The sequence below is a fragment of the Rhynchophorus ferrugineus genome, unplaced genomic scaffold (genome assembly GCF_030347505.1).
Source record: "Rhynchophorus ferrugineus isolate W39M unplaced genomic scaffold, kcgeb_rfMv2 rfM14, whole genome shotgun sequence".
In the NCBI taxonomy this organism is placed as follows: Eukaryota; Metazoa; Arthropoda; class Insecta; order Coleoptera; family Curculionidae; genus Rhynchophorus; species Rhynchophorus ferrugineus.
The window spans coordinates 790,575-811,009 of record NW_027472593.1 but is presented as its reverse complement, the minus strand read 5'-3'; the positions used below and the strand labels follow the sequence as shown (position 1 = coordinate 811,009).

Here is a 20,435-nt window from a genome sequence, read left to right as displayed (position 1 = left end):
TGGTATAAACTAAATAACAATTACCAATTTTTTATTATTTTTTTAATATTTGCAAATGATTATATTTTGCTTTTTTTGTTTTTAGGTATTAAGAACTGTGATCCTAACGGTCCTATGATGATGTGTCTAAAATGGTACCCACTTCTCATAAAGGTTATTTCTACGATTTTGGTCCTGTTTTTTCCGGTAAAGTAGCCACCGGCATGAAGGGCCCTATCCTGGGACCTCATGATTGGTCGTTACATAGAAGCCATGGAGGATGTCCCATCTGGAAATATTTGCACTTTGTTCGGTTTGAATCAATTTTTTATGAAGCCCTTCTCTCCACACTAACTTGAAATATGAAGACAAGGATAAGGATGGAAAACAATTTAAGCGGACATGGTTACCTGTTAGTGAGACTTTGCTTCAGATGATTGCCGTTCACTGGCCATCCCCAGTAACTGCTCAGAAATACAGAATGGAAGTGTTATACGAAAGTCCACATGTATGGATGTTTAAAACGCGTGAATTTTTAGGTTTTATTTGTACATGACGATATGTAGTTTACAACTCTATGCTCATTCACTGTGAATGATTGGTATGAACTGAACAACAATTACCAATTTTTTATTATTTTTTTAGCATATCCAAATTACTATACTTCGTTTTTTGTTTTTAGGTATTACGAACTGTGGTCCTAACGGTCCTCTGACAATGTATGTATCTAAAATGGTATCCACTTCTCATAAAGGTCGTTTCCAAGCTTTTTTTCCTGTCTTTTCCGGTAAATTAGCCAAAGGCATAAAATCCCCAATCCTAAGACCTAAATATGTGGCATCAAAAATGAAGATTTAAACGGGCAGACAATACATGGAACCATCCTCATGATGCGTCGTTATGTAGAACTCATGGAAGATGTCCCATCTATAAACATTTACAAGTTGTTCGGTGTAGATCAATTTTTGGTTAAGCCCGATACCATTACCACATTCACAAACAAGCAGAACTTGAATATCAAGGAGTTCAGCTTATCTTCCGTAGTACGTGTAGCTGTGGAACCGAAGAATCCGGCCCATTCAAAAAAACCTGTAGAAGGTACGGAAATATTCGCTTTTATTGTGTGACTATCACTAAGGTCTGTGACATTTAACTTCAGGTTTGAAATTTTTGGCCAAGTCCGATCCTATGGTACAATGTGTCATTGAAGAATCTGGCGAATACATTATTGCCGGTGCCGGAGAGCTCCGTTTAGAAATCTGTCTGGTAGCCTTGAAGGGGTATCATGCTAGCATTCAATTTAATTTATTCGACCCTACTGGGTCTTACTGTACTACGTGTTACGGTATACTACTGTATCTTACCGTGAAACCGTCAGCGAAGAATCTGACCAGATGTGCCTGTCAAAGTCGCCAAACAAATACAACAGATATTGGCCCAAGTATTTTAGCTTCCAGGCTTTTAAATATATGCCGTTTGGATTTCTATCAACTTGTAGTCTATAAGATGTACTTTATAAGGCTGTGCAATATAAAAGCTTGAAGTCTCATCAGTGAATATAACATTGATTAAAAAGGATTGAAACGACATTCTAGTCAGCTAGTGGGACACCCATAAACTATTTAGATGAATATATAATTAGAGAATGATAGATATTAGGTGAGATAGTGTACAATTCTTTTGGTTTAATTTTTAAATATTTCTTCCGTACTCTGGAACAAATAAAACACGCACTATATAGAGTATTGAACGAGAAGTTGCAGGCGTCTGAAAATTTCGAAACAAATGTGCTGTCTGGTATCTTGTACACTAAGAACAACGTTACTAGTTTATACCAATCATTCACAGTGAATCAGCATAGAGTTGTAAACTACATATCGCCATGTACAAATAAATACTAAATTTTCACGCGTTTTAAAAATCTATACATCTTTACCTTCGTATAACATATCCATTCTGTATTGTTGAGCAGTTACTGGGGATGGCCTGTGAACGGTAAACATCTGAAGCAAAGTCGCACCAACAGGTAACCATGTCCGCCTAAATTGTTTTCCATCCTTATCCTTGTCTTCATATTTCAAGTTAGTGCGCAGTGTGGGGAGAAGGGCTTCATATTATTCTTTCCTAAAATAACTATTTTAGTTACACCCAAGCACTACAAATATATAATGCATTCTCGATATAACAGCTTGTCACCATAGGATATAAAGATAGAGGTAACATGAAAGCGTTTAATACCTAATTTTATGTTCATGAACAAGATTGGCTTAATACGTTCATCGATATCCTGACGTAACATAGTTTCCGTTTGTACACATACCTGAAATAATTCATTATTACAATATTGTTTCTAACTTTATCCATAATTTACAGCGAATTAGCAGCATCAGTAGCACCAATCATTAACCAATGTCGGCCTGGGGCCGTTGGAGATGTCATCACGATTAATTAAAAGATTGTAAAAACACTACAATGTTTCCTACTTTAATTCGGAAGTTCCTAATAAATCGTCTTTACCACAAAAATATATTTAGATAAGCGTTATTGCATCTGCATTGAATTGCATTATGCATGTTTCTTTAGTAAAATTATTACAATGTGAAGTAACACCAAAAATACATACATAATTATTTAGTATATTATAGAAATAATTATTTAGGAATTTACTTACCGGTAATACAATCTACTGCAACAAGAATACCATCAGTTTCACGAAGGGCACTACTGGGTCGGATTAAGTAACTTGAATTCTAGCATGATCGATCCTCCTCCAATGCCTTCAGACAGATTTCTAAGTGGAGCTCTCTGGCAACGGTAATGATATTTTCGCTAGATTCTTCAATGACACATTGTACCATAAGGTCAGACTTAGCCAAACGTTTCAAACCTGATGTCAAATGACACAGACCTTAGTGATAATCACACAATAAAAGCGAACATTTGCGTACCTTCTACAGGTTTATGGTGAATCGGCCGGATTCATGGGTTCCACAGCTACACGTACTACGAGAGTTACGCCGAATTTCATGACATTCAAGTTCTGCATGTTTGTGAATGTTGGGATGGTATCGGGAAAAATTGATCCAGACTGAACAAAGTGCAAATATTTCCAGATGGGACATCTTCCATGGCTTCTATGTAACGACCAATCATGAGGATGGTAGTAGAAAATCGTAGAAATAAACTTTATGAGAAGTGGGTACCATTTTAAACGCATCATAATAGGACCGTTAGGATCACAGTTCTTAATACCTAAAAACAAAAAAGCAAAATATAGTCATTCGCAAATATTAAAAAACAAATAAAAAATTGGTAATTGTTGTTTAGTTTATACTAATCATTCACAGTGAATCAGCCTAGAATTGTAAACTACACATCATCATGTACAAATAAATACCAAAATTTAACGCGTTTTAAAAATCCATATAGGTGACACATACCAAGAGTGGCTTCATCATCATGTGGATTTTCGTATAACATTTCCATTCTGTATTTCAGAGCAGTTACTGGGGACGGTAAATGAACAGCAATCATCTGAAGCAAAGTCCCACCAGCAGGTAACCATGTCCGACTAAATTGTTTCCTATTCTTATCCTTGTCTTCACATTTCAAGTAAATGCGCAGTATGGAGAGAAGGGCTTCATTTTCTTCTTTACTAAAATAAAAATTTTAGTTACACCCAAGAATTACAACTATATAATGCATTCTCGATATAACAAATTGTCACCATAGGATATAAAGATAGAGGTATACATGAAAGCGTTTAATACCTAGGCTTATAATTTTCTTCCATTGCACTGCCTGCAATATATTAATTTACTAATAACTTCATAAAGGTTTTTTTGTAAACTATATAGTGGCCTAATTGTGCTGGAAGAATTTATTTTTTTTTTAAGTAATAAAACACAAGTTGACTTGTAGTTTATAATCAGGTCAAAAATTTTGTTGATGGGATTCAAGATGTACATGCAAAACGATCTTTTATTATCATTATCCTGTTTTTGGGAATTTGATATATTTCTAAACCCATTGACTGTTTAACATCAGAAAATTTGGTAAAGTTATTCAGCATCCAACTGCAATTTCAAATGGTTACGGTCCATCTTGTTCATGAACAAGATTGGCTTAATATGTTCGTCGAAGATTGTAAAAACACTACAATGTTTCCTACTTTAATTCGGAAGTTCCTAATAAATTGTCTTTACCACAGAAATAAATTTAGATATGCGTTATTGCATCTGCATTTAATTGCATTATGCATGTTTCTTTAGTAAAATTAATACAAAGTGAAGTAACAACAAAAATACATACATAATTACTTAATTTATTATACAAATAATTATTTAGGAATTTACTTACCCGTAATACAATCTACTACAACAAGAAACCATCAGTTACACGAAGGGCACTACTAGGTCGGATTAAGTAACTTGAATTCTAGCATGATCCTCCTCCAAGGCCTTCAGACAGATTTCTAACAGGAGCTCTCTGGCAACGGCAATGATGTTTTCGCTAGATTCTTCAATGACACATTGTACAATAAGATCAGACTTAGCTAAAGACACTACTATGTTTCCTACTTTAATTTGGTAGCCTTTACCACAGAAATATATTTAGATATGCGTTATTGCATTTGCATTGAATTGCATTATGCATGTTTCTTTAGTAAAATTAATACAAAGTGAAGTTACACCAAACATACATACATATTTATTTAATTTATTATACAAATAATTATTATGAATTTACTTATAGGAAACACAATCTACCACAACAAGAGCATCATCAGTTACACGAAGGGCAGCAGTTACTTCAGAACGGAAATCTATGTGCCCAGAGGAACCAATCAAATTAATCAAAAAAACTTTCTATTCTTTTTCGCGTTAATCAATATTATTTGTGAAAAAATCCCTATCTTCGAGTTCAAAATACATAAATATGGCGCTAAAAATAGATTAGTTATTATTTATGTTAAAACAAATACCCAGCTTTATTTTAAAGAGATAAAGCTTCAGAATGACTAATCAAAATTATCATACATTTTCAGTGGTTTCTAAATTTCGTCGTTCAATATTTCAAAAGACTACATATTCTTAATATGCTTACGATGATTTAATGGTAATAAATCTGTTTTGTTAATTTTTTCTGGTGTCTGTAAAATGTATTTCTCTAACTTTGGCACCAGCAATAATACTAGTTTTTGATACTAAGGAGTCTGTTAAAGATGATTTTCCGTTATCTACGTAAGCTATGACGGATATATTACGGATGTTTCGTTTTTAGACCATCATGGCACAAATTTCAGCTGCTGTAAAATTCACTTCTATGAAAAATAAATGTTAAGAATTCGTAATGTTTAAAAACATAAAACAAATTTCTGTAATAACAGAAGAGAACTCATACTATTGTTTGTATATTAAAATAAAGTAATCAATTGATCTGTGGACACTCTACGCCCTATTATATTTTATATTTATTATTTTTTACAATGAGACCTGTTGTATTTAAGAATTTCAGCTTTCCAGCGAGTTTAGGTGGATAATATTAGCCATAGCATGATACATTTATCATCGTCAATCATCTCAATGATCTTCGGATACATTCTTCACGATATTACCCGATAAATGCCTTAGCTAGACAAAACTGAATGTCTTCCAATAATGGATTTTGCCTTCCAAGTTTCTATTTTTCTATTATTTAATACTTTCGATGTTTTCTTTTAAACATAACGGCTTTAGTCTCTATTAATATCTGTCGAGAACTAATTGCGAGTTAATAATATTCAGTCATTACTTTTCTCCTCTTCTATTTTAAAGTTGGTACGTTAAGGAATATGTACGTTTCCGTCTCGTTTATACTACCTTAAAAAAAATACTACCTTTCGTCTCCTAAAATTTATATAGGAAAGGGGTCGTACATCTTCGACTGACATCACGAATTGATAAAAATATTCGAACCGTGCATTTGAACTATAATATAATGTGCATTTGAAAATGGTAATTATTATTTTCGGTCGCTAGTTTATATAGTTTTTTGACTATCGACTATTTCGGCTCTTTTGCGACTATCGACTTTTTTCAGTCGATTGTTCCCAACGCTAATATTAAATTATATTCAATTTATTATTATTAAATGACACAATAAATTATAAAATGAATTTAGTTTGTTAAATTAAACTCTTATTAATTATTAATCTGTATATTACATTAATACATAAACACTGTAAACTAGTTTTTTAAATATTATTAAACTGCGTTGTAAAATTCTAGAAATATAAACCAATACATAAATTCATATAAAAAAAAATAAAAACAATATCTATTATTGTTGGACAATACAATTTTGATATTCACTTGTTTGGTTTCATCCAGCTCATATCAGTTAATGACCATGTCAATTGTGTATCAATAGCACCCTCAACGAAGGGTAATAAATCATCAATTTTAACCATTAGGCACAAGTCATGTTTGCCTAATTGGATTTGAATATTTTGAAGTCTGATTAATAATTTAAAATAGGACATTTCCCACTTGGTACAAACTATAATTTTGTCTTCCAAAAAGGAACAATCTCCTTCAACGTAAAACAAGGGTGCATAAAGTTCTTTGTTTCTCACTACAAATGGAATGTGACAATTAGCAGTTATCTGTAAAAAGCCGCACGTATTTTTAGGAAAAGTTTGGTACATGTTCCTTGTTAAATCATACAAAATATATTCGCAAAATTTTAAAAAATAATACAGCCCTAAAAAATCATTCAACTGCATTTTATAATCACTTCCCTCTAGAAATCTGCTTCCGAAAGTTTCCACATGTGCAATGTTAATCATATTGAACAGATCTGCTTCTACTTTTTTCATTCGACTACATTTCACGTAAAACAAGTTATAAACTTCAAGCGAGAATTTCTTCACTCGCGAAAACACTTTGTCGTTTAAGATTCTAATACTAACATAAATATCATCAACAATAATATAAGGTATATTAGACGATTCGATGTAGAGCCATCCGAAGGTTTTAGGGGCAGGCGTTGGTATCTGTTCCTTTAATGGCGTACTTGTACCGGCCCGTAGATCTATAACATTCCCTAGATACGGTTCTTGAGTTTCGATATTCAATATCAGTAAATGTTTCACAGCACTCTCTATATTTGATGACATTATAAATGGTTTTATTTTCTTGAGCCACAAATTGTAAATTATAAACTCAATAAAATACGACTAATGAACTGGACAATTAAAATAATAACAAAATGGCTGAAAAGTTTATGCCAACGGTTTTTCTTGATTACTTTAATCTCTCAGTTAATATGAAATAAGTTAAATTTTTGCATAAAAATTATTTCACATATTCTTATGTTTCAAAAACACATCTATAAAAGCCAAAAAAATAAATTCTATAAATATTTTGTAATAGTGATATAATTTTGTTAATTAGTTTTTTGAGTTGGTCAATCTTTTATACCAAGGTCATTCATTATCGTTATCCATTTTTTATTTATAGGTTATGGTTACAGTTAATATATCAAAAATATTGAAACGTACTATTAATTTTATTTTATATTATTTAAACTATTTTGTTTACAAATTTATTGGCTAAGCGGCTAAAGTAATAGTAAATTTGTATGGATCTGGATAAGACATGAACATTTGTGAATTTTTAGTAATGCCACCAATTAAACTCCGTGAAACCGATAGATGTTAATATGTCATAGCAGATTAATCCGTGGGAATCCTGATTGAAGTTCGCCTGTAAAAATCAGGTTATTAGTTTTTTAAATTTAAGGGTAAATGTATAATTTTAAAAAATTGAAATTTGTTAGATAATGTTTTTTTTTATTTTATTATGAATTCCAGTAAGCCTTTAGGAAAATATTGATATATACCTGATGTTATAAATATTAAAATGGTTGAATTCTAATGCGTTTCCAGGTTTTCCATTCACTATTACACTTAGGCTGTCTCTAATAAAACCGCTTTCTGTACATTTACAATACATTTTATGTTATTTATTTTGTTCTTTATCAACACATTAAATAGTCGTGATGTATACCTATAACATGCAACTCTTTGTGGTTGACAGATGTGCAACTTAGCAATTTATCAGTTCTTGATGGATTATCTTAGCTGTCACATGGCATATTGTAAAGGTTACCTGCCTTGGCATCCATTCTGCTTGCATTAAAATACTTGGTCGAGGTTACTCCGTCTATGCATACATTATTTTCGATTTTTTTAAAAATACATTTTAAAGTCTCCTTTTACAAACTATGGGTTTATCTGGACTGATACTACAGTTTGGCGTGGGCACCAAACCACGGTCCTCAGCATTAAGCATACCGACTGGCGAATGACCAACTTTAGAAATCATCCGGTCTTACCCAGCCTAGTTACTGGCGCGACTGGGATCATTATCCTTGTTGTTTTCTTGATTTTACACTCTTGCCTAGGACAATCACGATTTTTAAACAATCAAAAACATAAATTTACGACCATGCCCCAGCAGGATTCGAACCCGCGGCTATCGCATCATTAGATATTAATCCATGGGAGTCTTAATTAGCCTGTACTGAACGTCTACCACAAATGACCTTTCCCTTCTAAGTTTCTTTTTTTTTTCATTTATGTATTTTAATGTTTTTGTTTATTAGGTCCTTACATGTATTCTGATCATTTTTCCTCTTAAAAAAGACATTTGTTGAGAAAAAATAGTAGATTATGGATTAAGCAATGCGTGTTTCGTCATCTTTCTGGCGATACGTGTCTAAAGAACGATGTTGGTTTCAATTAAATCATCGATCAATTTTTGCACTTCCTCAAAATTTTGAAAAATTATGCTGTTATGGAAGTATGCCTATATATTATGTGTATTTATATATTGTATAACGGGATTTTATTGTGTATGGTATTAAAAAAATTCAAAAATGTTAAAGAAAACAGCCATGACCATATCTTTACTAATGATGTTTTTTTTTTTGTTTAGGAATACTACAAGAAGTTTGTTTCCAAATACCGGATCGTCCACAGGTTGTAAAATATATTATTGTAATAATGAATTAATTCAATTTAGTAATGAGTTAATACTTATTAATTATTATTAAAATATCATATAAATTATAATTATTAAAAGTTTTTAATTTGGCCTACTTGGCTCTCTCAGATTCAGAAACTCCCATAATATCTACCTCTTTATTTTTATGAACCCTCTCTATAAAACTCTTTAGATTATTAGTTTGTAGCTCCGGAAATAATATTTCATTTCATAATTGTATGGAAATTTATTTTGTTTTTAATATAATAAATTTTACCTGCTTGGAGGTAATAATATAATTTAATTAATTCTTTATTTAATAGGTACAAACAATGAAATTGTATAAAATTTAAAATTATTAATTATACTTTCAGTTAATTTGTTTGTTAATTAGTATATTTATAAATCTGAGATGTCACAAAAAACACATAAATATCGATATAGAAAACAATTACACATATATGGGATGCATCGAGACTTTAATTAATTCAAGTGCCCCATTTCATTAAATTCAGCTGTAAATCAGCTACCAGAAAAAATCTTAATAATTTTAATAGAGTATCAAATTCCGTGCTTATTGATTGTTGTTAAGAAAAACCTTCAAAATGATATTTATCCCTCAGTTATTAAAAGAAATGGAAAATGTTGATATATCATCACAAGTTTGAAGTGTATAAATATGAAAGCAGTCGATTTTAAATAATTTCATTGAAAAAATGATTAAATGGCATAATATGTGCATATAACAAGCCGTTCACAGTTTGTTCTAATATGTACAATCTATAGATATATTAAACAATTCACTAACTTAAATTTAACCTATAAGCTGATATAACTATTTCTTCGGTATTCGCTTCGGCCCAAGGCTATCCGGGGATCTGTTCTTTTTTTGTGACACGGGTAGGTGTGTTTTACCCTCAGTGTCACTATGTATCGCCGTTCAGCCAGTCGCCTCTTCTTTCAATTAAATAAGGTAATATTTTCAGGTAAATTGATAGTTTTTGTTTGTTGTCACTACTTTATGCCATATACTAAAATTGTAATGACACAGAGATCAGCATATACAGAAAACACGATTTCGGTGAAGATTTCCGATCAACTTACATCCCTACCCAAATAACGATGGATTAAAACGCGAACGTTAACATGTCCGTTATAGGCCCTTCGGGTTCCTTAATTTTCAGCACCCCAAAACACATAATAATTTTTACTGCTGAGAGGTTTGCCATTTGGAGATAGCTTCGATAGCTATTGAAAGAAGGGCCTGGTGAATAGTTGATCTGCACGGATTTCTATACTACGCTGAACGCAATTCAAGTATATTGATGTGATCATCCATTAATAATTGATGCTCACAATTAATGATCCTGCCAAGTTATACCTAACCCACTTACGCTAAGTCGTTATAAATGCATATATTCCCATTTTCTGAAGGGATACCCCCTCTTCAGTGTTCTCGCTATGGCTCTCCAACCTGAGTATACCACAGTTTGATCACATCGAAAACCGAACTTAACTTCCCTTCACTGTTTATCACTTGTTTACTTCGGAAAACATATCTAAGCTCTTTAGATTGCTTGAAATCCTTAATTTACATGATATCATATATGAACATGATATCATGAAAGATATAAAACCATGAACATAGAAAAATATGAATATTTTTTCGGCATCCCTATGACAGAGTCGTTGTTCCCTTAGTGGATCCAATTCAGTACTTGTTCTTAAAATAATATATTTTAGTTTTAAATTTCAAGTAAAATAAAAGTATATTTTTATCCATAAATGAATCAAATGCGTCATAAGCTATAAAAATTGAAATGATTAATGAATAATCGTTTAAATAATAAAGCCGGTATGGTTTAATCAGTAAGCAGCAATGATATTGCCAGAATTGAAAGAAACATTAGCCTTCTTCATTCCTTCAGAAACCTTCATTTGTAAATTTCGGATCGCTGACCTTTGAATACTCGCATCCTTTACATCACTATCAGTGAACTGAAGCACGTTTCATTTCGAATTAGGCACAAGTGAGAGGATTTTCTCAATCACGCACAAATTTTCTCCAGAAGATTGCCAATGTTTTCAAATAAATGTATATCAACGAATTTTTGCTCTCAGTATGTTTATTAAATTAGATTAATTTTTATATCCGACGATTAATTTATATTATAAAAAGTATAATATATTTTTCAGAATATATCTCTAGATTAAAGAGAGGTTTGGTTAGTTTATTCAGTTATTTATAATGTCACAATTGCAAACTTAGGCAACACTCGCAAATTTCTTCAAATATTTTTAAATTAAAAAGGTCCTATATAAAACAACACAATTTAAAATATAAACTCTTATACCTAAAAACTCATATACTTAATACGCCTGTTATAATTTATTTATTTATATTAAAATTAATAGAGCATACAAATTACATATAGAACTAATACTAATTTAAAAACAACAATCTTATAACAATTTGACAGTTGCCATGGTATTATAAAACATCTTTTCCATAGATTAGTTGATTAATATTACTCGTAGTTGAAATGTGATGAATGTTTAAAGAAAACCAAAAAAATATATACTGAACGTTAACGGGTGTTTTTTAAATAATATGTTATTATCTTAATATATTTTTCCGAACAAGTTATAATGAACAAAAAATATTTCTATGTAAATTATTGAAATCGGATTTAAAATCAAGTAGCTTGTGGGGAGTTGTGCAAATGTTTAATTGTGACAGTGACAGAAGGTAGTATATAAGTAGAGATTATAAGAGTAGTGTACTTCTTAAATATATAACAAGAGTGTTAATTGAAATAATATAAGTAAAAAGTGAAATGTCGAATAAAAATCATTCGAATTACAAAGTTTATATAATTAAATTGTCATAAATTAACTCAGCGAACCGACAAAATATAGATAACGAATAAAGCCGACATGTTATCCTAGACGCAGTGAGTAAGACCGAAACGTTACCAGAATTGCAAGAAGCATCATGTTTTCCAGTTGTAAAATTTGGATGGCACGCAATAGACCTGCAGCATTTGCCTTACATCATTGTCGGTGATTTAAAATAGAACAGAAGTCTACCAATGTTTTCAAGTAAACTATGATACTCTGAATAAATGGGAAGCGTGTTTATTTAATGAGATTAATTTAGTCATTGTAACATAGCGATGGTCAATTTGGAAAACTTTTATTCATAGAAAGCAGAGATACGAAGATGTTGTAGGAGGACTTTCTGCACATGTATGATTTCCTCAAATCCTGCGCTAGAATTATGTTCGCTTTAAATAATAACATGCACAATGACATAAACGAGGATTCCTGCGGATACTTACAAATTGACGCAAACAAATTTGTACCCTTTGTGGTAAGAAATGGCGAAAAATATTCACCGATGTTCTGTTTCGAAAGAACCTGCTGGCAACTGAAAGACAAGTTGGTGACGGCCACCAAATGGGAGTTAACTTATTTGCGGTTTTTGTTTAGACTTCAGGGTCTAGAGAAAGAAGTTATTCAACTAAATTCTTGTGATTTAGTGAATATTGTGGATGTTAGCCAATATTTTGATCATCAAGAAAGCTTCGTTCCCAAATGGCCCGTTGCAAATCGCACTTGGATGAGTATAGGCAGTCAAATGAATGGAAATGTTAAGTAGAAGATGAATTTTTAGTCAGTAACATTCCAAATATTGTTATAAGTTTTATAGGCTGTTAAATTAGTATTAAGTTCACTAATATTTTTCTTATAAGAAATTAAACATGTTTTTGTTCTATTATGTGAAATTTGTTTCTTCATCAATAAACGTACTATATTAATTACTGCTTGATATTTTTGAACAAATTATAGTGATCCATAAAACTGCTCGTATGAATGTCCATATAGCCTTATGTTTCTCTGAGATTATGTTTAGATTTGAAGTTTCATTCAATTATTCGTTTTTTTTTTTCAGTTACAGAGTTGAAATATCAACTATGATGTTTTATTTATCATTAAGTGAGGTAGTTACAGTTAGAGGTGCTTTTGAACAAGTTGTTAATTTTTGCAAGTTATAAAACATCAAGTAGATGACTGATTTGATAACAGCTGTTGATAAGTCATATCTAAAATTAACTACAGATTCGTCATCGCCATTGTCATCTACTCGTTTGAACGAGGAATATAGCTAATTAGAAATATATAAAACTTGAAAACAAAATCAAAATAATCGGTATTCCAAAAACATTGATGATATAAAAACAATGGCTTATTTTTGTTAATTTGTACGTTTATTTTTTCCTTTATATACTGGTATTTTGTTTATAGTAATATAACATCACATAGAAGGTAAATAGGGATAAAAAAGACAAATATCATACACAATAAGGGTTATTATTAATAAAAAACGTTATAATTAAAAATTGTTAATATATTTTTTGAACGAAGGATATAGCTAATTACATATATATAAAACTTAAGACGAAATCAAAATAATAGGTTTTTCAAAAGCATTGATATAAAAACAATGGCTTATTTTTGTTCATTTGTACGATTATTTTTTCTTTTATATTCTGGTATTTTGTTTATAGTAATATAACATGGCATAGAAGGTAAATAGTGATAAAAAAGAGAAATATCATATACAATAAGGATTATTATTAATAAAAAAACGTTATAATTAAAAATGGTTAATATATTTGGGCTAAGTTATATTTATCAAAACTATTAAAACAAACGCTAAAACTAACATATGTTTATAACGAAATTTTAAAATTAAAAAAACACTATATAATATAACACACCAACATATACATAATATTAAATAGTAAATAACCATTAACTTATAGAATTTTCTTATTCCTTCTAGAATAGTGTCCAATGGGTCCTTCAAAATATAAACTCGAGCTCCTAAAATATTCGTAATAAAATTTGTAAACATAATATGGAAATAAATAAAATCACCTTTATAACAACAATACTAATTTAACATAACAATACATTTATAATTACTTAACAGTTGTTATGATGTAATAAAACACCGATCCCAATGATAACTTGATATATTTACTAATATTTATATTGTCACCGTGATAGCAAAATAATATAAATTACGTTGTTACTGTCACTATAATAATTATGGTTATTTTTATATATAAGCATATAAATTAATTCATTTTAATTGGTAAGGTATCTTTTTGAATAATACACCTCTGCTTTATTAATATTTTTATCAGAAGTTATAATAATATCATAATTATAAAAAAATATTTTTTTATATTTTGTTAGGGGGTGATGTAAAATCAATGTGCTGGTGATGAATTTTTGTTATTGTTTAGTTACCAACGTGACGGAAGGCGTCTCTAGAAAACAATAAGAGATTAAATTCAAATAAAAAGTGAAAATGTCGATAAATAACGATCCAGATAACAAAATTGATATAATTAAATCGTCGCCAAATAGCCAAAGATATATTAGAATAATCAGAAATAATTCGAATGACGAACACAGTAAAATTATTGAATCAAACCGGCATGGTGTACCGGCAGCTTCAGTAAGTAATACCGATAGATTAGCAGAACTACATTAGCACTATCGAATCTCAACACATTCCTTACATCATAGTGAGTAATTTAAAATATGTCTCCGTTCGAATTATAAATGAGAGAATTTTCTCCACGATGAATAAATTTTCACCAGAAGTTTATCAGTGCCTTCGAGTAAATTGTTATCCCCTTAGCAAATACGAAGCTTCTTTATTTAATAAGATCAATTTTAAACATTGTGACGGTTCATTTGGGAAGCTATTGTTCGTAGAAGGCAGAGAAAAATATTGATGGAAGACATCCTGCAGACCTATAATTTTCTGAAATCTGCACCAGGATCATATTCGTTTTTTTTAATAATATATATAATGACATACATGAAGATTCCTGCTGATTCCTGCAGATTAATGTAGATAATTTTGTACCTTTCGTGGTGAGAAACGGCGAAAGGTATGCCACGGTATTCTATTTCGAAGGCGACTGATTGCAGTTGAAAAACAAGTTCATAAAGGCAACCAAATGGGAAATGACATATTTTCACTTTTTATTCAAACTTCAAGACCTGAAGAAAGAATTCCTCTGACTCAATCGGGACCGAGCGATGGGAATGCTGAGATGTACACTTTTGGATACAAAGGACGACGCCTTGACCGGAAATCATATAGTTTCTTAGAGTCTCTCGAAGAGTATCGTGCTGACGTAGTTGATATACGATTCTTATTGTAATTACCGTTGCAACCCCTAGTATATTATCAAGATAGTGACCATTATAATGTTTGTTGAATATTTGTATTTTATTTACCAAGAAATAAAAGTATTTCTTACAGGACATTGACACCATATCAGAGAGTGGTTGCATTATAAGCAAGTTAACTCGGAGATTATTTATAGCAAACCCAAGAATAATGTCTATTACATACTTTCCCTGTACTATTATATATAGCTTGCCATTCAAATAGTAACAATGTACCGGAATTTCATAGATTGACTTGCCTTAACAATTATAATGTTATCACTTACCCCTAATTTGTCGATTTTTGACAAACAAATTTTGACATCATAGTTGACGGCACAGCTTGTGCTCTAGAAGCATCAGATGAGGAAGTTTACGACGCCATACAGCATTTTTACGCTAATTCAGTTATTTCTAGCTTCTGTTCTGATTAGACGACAGGCAAAATTCCTACACAGTCTGATTTTACCATTTTTGACGGAGATAGTCCATCGGCTATTTTATCACTGTCACCACTTATGTTAATAGAGTAATTCTTATTTAACTGACTATTTCAACCTCAGCACAAATGTTATAGTCTTTGAAATGTACGTTATATTCTAAACACACACACTTGACAGGATAAATAGAAGGCCTTTATTCGACCACATTACTAGTTTATTGGTCCGACAGGTAAGACAAGGCAACATGTTTCAATCAACGAACTAACGGAGACTGTTCTGGAAGCTACCGGATAGAAGCACAATTATGCTCTCCAAACTATTATGTTAAATACGAGTAGGGCAGGAAGTTTCGTAGGTGGGTGTTTTGGTAATATTTTGCGAATATACTCATAGAGTAATAGAAATTTAACTTCTTAGGAAATTTTGGCGAAATGTTTCGCCAAGTCCAACATGTAGATCTCGCTACCTTTAACACATTTCTTGTTTTATTCGCCACGCTAAGAGCCGCGACGGAATCTGAAACGTTCATTTCGTTTTATGGTTTGTTCATTTTGCACCCCATTTTCAATGTGCCCTACGTAGAGAACAGTGTGGTCAGCTTTTTATAACGTTTATAGATTAAATTATTATTTTATTTTATTACTAGGTGAAAGTCCGTAGCTGAAATGCATTCCCGTTCTAGAAAGTGTTGTGTGCCCGGATGCACAGTGAGGAAATCATCGTTTTCCGTTAGAAAAGCGATCCTTAAGAAATGAGTAGAAAATTTTAAAAATCTTAAACTGGTTGGTTAAACATGAAGCAGATTTATTTCCGTCACTACGTGTGACATTTTTGTGATATATTTAAACCTTCCTTTAATTACTTATGAACAATTTAGTAATGGTGAAAATAATACCACGAGCCCAGCACATGTACAAATGGAAGTGGATCAAAATCAAAATTATATAGAAGGTATATTGAAGGAGTCAGTCACATTTCTGTTCATAATTATTACCATTAATTTCAAAACTGTCTTACTATATTTGTAGTGCCTATTTCCATCATTCCAGGCCCACAAACAAGGTGTTTGAAGCAAGTATCATGGACACTTGAACAAACTCCAGAAGGTAATAGTAAAGTTTGTATTCATTCAGCCAGTATCCCCCTTTTTGCTCATTCTTACTGTTAATTACTTGACTATAACTTCAGTCCAGATGTTCCTATAAGAGCAAACAAAGTTTTACGTTGTATCGTAGTGTATATCTCAGGTTATTTAGTGAAACTTTTTAAAAAAGAAATGAAGTGTGATTTTTGTTTACATACAATTATGAATAAATCAGTATACCCACAAATTGAGACTGATTTTATAGAGACAAGAGAATATCTCGTGTCCCAAACTCTAACAAAATTGTTTTAATATACAAGTATTCAGTAGGACTTTGAGCTATATCTTAAATTATTCAGCAATTTTGCCATGTCGATAATATAACAAAATTTTTATCAAATATTTAAAAAAAAGTAAATTAAAACTCCTTCAATTGTACATTCCATAATGATCTTTATGATTAATGATTAAGGGTATGCTTTTGGCCATAATCAAATTATTTTATCAGTACCATTTTAATACGATATTGATCTTACAATATTTATATTACAAATAAATCAAAAGAGTTTTGAAGGTCTAGTTATGCAGGTATTAGATATTTCGTATATTTTTGAAATGAATAGCTATTTTGAACTTAAATATCGTTTTGTTATAACATCAGCATCATTGATGCATATTAGAGTATTTACAAGAAAAATAAATATCAATATGCCTTAAAATTGATTAAGATAAATAAATGTATATTTAAGTAGGTAGCATACTTTTATTTAAATTTGGGAATTTTGATTATTGTTATTCAGAGAAGGTTTTAGGAGAGACCTGAAGGATCTGCAACGGATTTTCAAGTTTAATATTAAGATATATTAAATGCAACTTACATCTTTATGATAATGTGATTGTCAATCATAATGTATTTAAAAATCCATAATTTTAGTATTATTCCTCTGTATATAATACATAATAGAATAAAAGCGAGTTCTATTGTTAATATTTTCTCAATATTTTGACCAAAAACACCGACGAAGACTTGTACCATTCAAGATTGTCATGAATGGTTCCAAATATCTATGGTACATAGAATTCGATCTAGTAGTGCGATATTTTAGACCGTTTCATTTAGGGTCAGTTATGTTTTTTTTAAATTTGAAGGAAAGTGTATAGGAACTAGACGGGATTGCCACTTCTTTTTAATTGTAAAATTTGTCCATATTTTGACGACATGTTGTTGTAAAACATCCTAGAGCTGTTAGAACTTCAAAACACATCATTTCCAAGGACGCGATGCTCATAATCACTAAGATTTTCTTATTCAGTTTATTCTAGTGTCTTTTGTACCACCCTGGTTGAGTTTTATGATAATTTATTCATAGAGTGTTCCAGTTTTCCAGATATATTATTGGAGCAGATTTTAGAATATACAGAAAAAGTGAAAGTGCCATCGGAAAAAAAGGTCAGTACAGTAGAAAATAAATGCAAAATGCCATAAAACGTTAAGAGCCGAAACTGAATATCTGGACCACAAATGCAGCGTAGGATAATTTGAAACATAAAAATAACAGTATTATTTCAACAATACGTAAAAAAATATTGAGAAGAACACTGCACAAAAATTAGATAAAACAAAGTAATATTACCGACTTTGACTTGCTTAACGATGAGGTCCAAATATATGATATTCAAAGCAAGGGTACTTAACAATGGATAAATAAAACTCGACGCCGAATGTCTTACAATATTCACAATAATAATAGATTGTTTAGAGTTGCTGAAACTGTAATAGCACTCTTATGACGACAAAAGAAACAGAGGCCTCAAAGCTATGGCAAGAGCGCTTCCATCAACAGTCGTGAAAGTCATCAACAAAAGTGAAAAATTAATACAGAACTAAACCAAAATGGGCTTAAATGCTTAAACGCGACAAATAGTTTTAAAAAAGAAAAAACCAAAATTAACAAAGGAGAATTTTTAGAAAATGATACGGACACAAAAAACATTTTTGGTATTTTAGAACAGGTATAAAAGAATTTTAGGGGTTGAAATAAATATAAAACCTCTAAAAAATCAGACTTAATACCGCAATGTAAATGATGCCAATTGCATGGACACATACAGTAATTCTGCAGAAGAGAACCCAGATGTGTAAAATATTCAGGTAAACATATCACCACAGAGTGTGACCCAAAGAAGCTAAGCCGAAATGTGCAAACTGCAATGAAGCGCATCCGGCAAGTTATAGAGGATGTGTAGTTGCTAAAACAATACAAGGGAGGAGAAATAGAATAGCTCAAGTTAAAATTCAAGAAACAGTAAGTGAAAAGAAACAACTGAGAAAATATAATAACGTTCATGGTGAAATGACTTATGCCCAAAGTATCAGTGAAAATAAGCAAAGAAGGAAGGAAGATGAAGCAACCACCAACGAATAGCTACTTAAACTAATAGGAAAGCTGGACAAACAAGAAAAAATTATCGAATATTTTTACGCTTGAAAAATATTAGTCCTGTGGCATCAAAAACCAGAAATGGCAAAAAATATATCCGAATAGCAATTTGGAATGCTAATGGAATCCAAAAACATCACGCTACCCTAAAAGTATTCCTAGATATGCAAAAAATAGATATTTGCCTAATATCAGAAACCCATTTAACAAAAGAGTCCTTTAAAAAATTTAGAGGATATACATTTTATCATACCATACATCCAGCTAACACCGCAAGAGAAGGAAGTGTAATAATAATAAAAAAGAACATTTGCCTCCATCAAGAACCCCGGCTCAGTACAGCAGAAAATCAGGTAACAGCACTAACTACAAGGGTACAATAGCCGCAATTTATTGTCCTCCAAGATACAATCAAAAAAAGAAAAATTATTTGAATGTCCTAAGCAACCTGGGAGAAAAATTTATAATTGGAGTTGATTTCAATGCAAAAAATATTAGATGTGGATCCAGAATGACAATAACTAAAGACAATGAACGGCATAAAGCAGCTGCTGAACTACGACGTAGTTACATGTCAACTGGAAAACCAACTTATTAGCCGACTGATCAAGAGAAAACCCCAGACTTGTTAGATTTCTTCATAGTAAGAAACATAACATCCAACTATAAAAAGATCGAAGAAAATTTTGAGCTAAGTTCAGATCATACGCCAGTGATTCTGACGTTGAGCGAAAATATAATAAGACAAGAAAAAAACCTAACGTTTACAATCAAGAGAACAGACTGGGAACGATTTGCTGAAGAATTGAACAAACGAATTTAACTAAATGTACCCCTCAAGACAACTGAACAATTAAATTTTGAAGCAGAGAAATTCGTAGTTGATATTCAACAAGCTGCTTTGAATAATTCTCCAGAAATTAATAGTACAACTAAAGGAATTAATTATCCTAAAGAAGTGAAGGAAATGGTAGCTGAAAAACGTAAATTACAAAAAAAATGGCAACAAAACAGAACACCTGAAAATAAAAATAGTTTAAACAATATAACTCAAAGAGTGAAAAGGGAAATACTGGAAATTAAAAACAAAACCATAAATGACTATCTGAGAAATTTGGCACATGATAAAGAAACTGAATACTCAATCTGGAAAGCCCTAAAATATTTAAAGCGTTCATGTCTACACAGTTCGTCTATAAGA

The 20,435-nt window shown here is 31.2% G+C and overlaps 1 protein-coding gene and 3 pseudogenes across 2 annotated transcripts in view; 1 reads left to right on the top strand and 3 right to left on the bottom strand.

Annotated features, from left to right (window-relative positions):
* The window catches only part of LOC143205762 (eukaryotic translation elongation factor 2-like), a 232,309-nt pseudogene extending 228,320 nt beyond the window's left edge, over positions 1 to 3,989 (bottom strand).
* The window catches only part of LOC143205649 (eukaryotic translation elongation factor 2-like), a 497,146-nt pseudogene that overhangs the window by 254,344 nt on the left and 222,367 nt on the right, over positions 1 to 20,435 (bottom strand). The window lies entirely within an intron of this gene.
* Positions 703 to 3,156, top strand: LOC143205721 (eukaryotic translation elongation factor 2-like). The gene is made up of 4 exons (XM_076418798.1): positions 703 to 1,077; positions 1,139 to 1,473; positions 2,937 to 3,025; positions 3,093 to 3,156. Exons 1-4 carry the CDS (start codon positions 867 to 869, stop codon positions 3,154 to 3,156), a joined length of 699 nt encoding a protein of 232 aa, XP_076274913.1. The 5' UTR covers positions 703 to 866.
* On the bottom strand, positions 4,023 to 7,138 carry LOC143205761 (eukaryotic translation elongation factor 2-like; annotated as a pseudogene).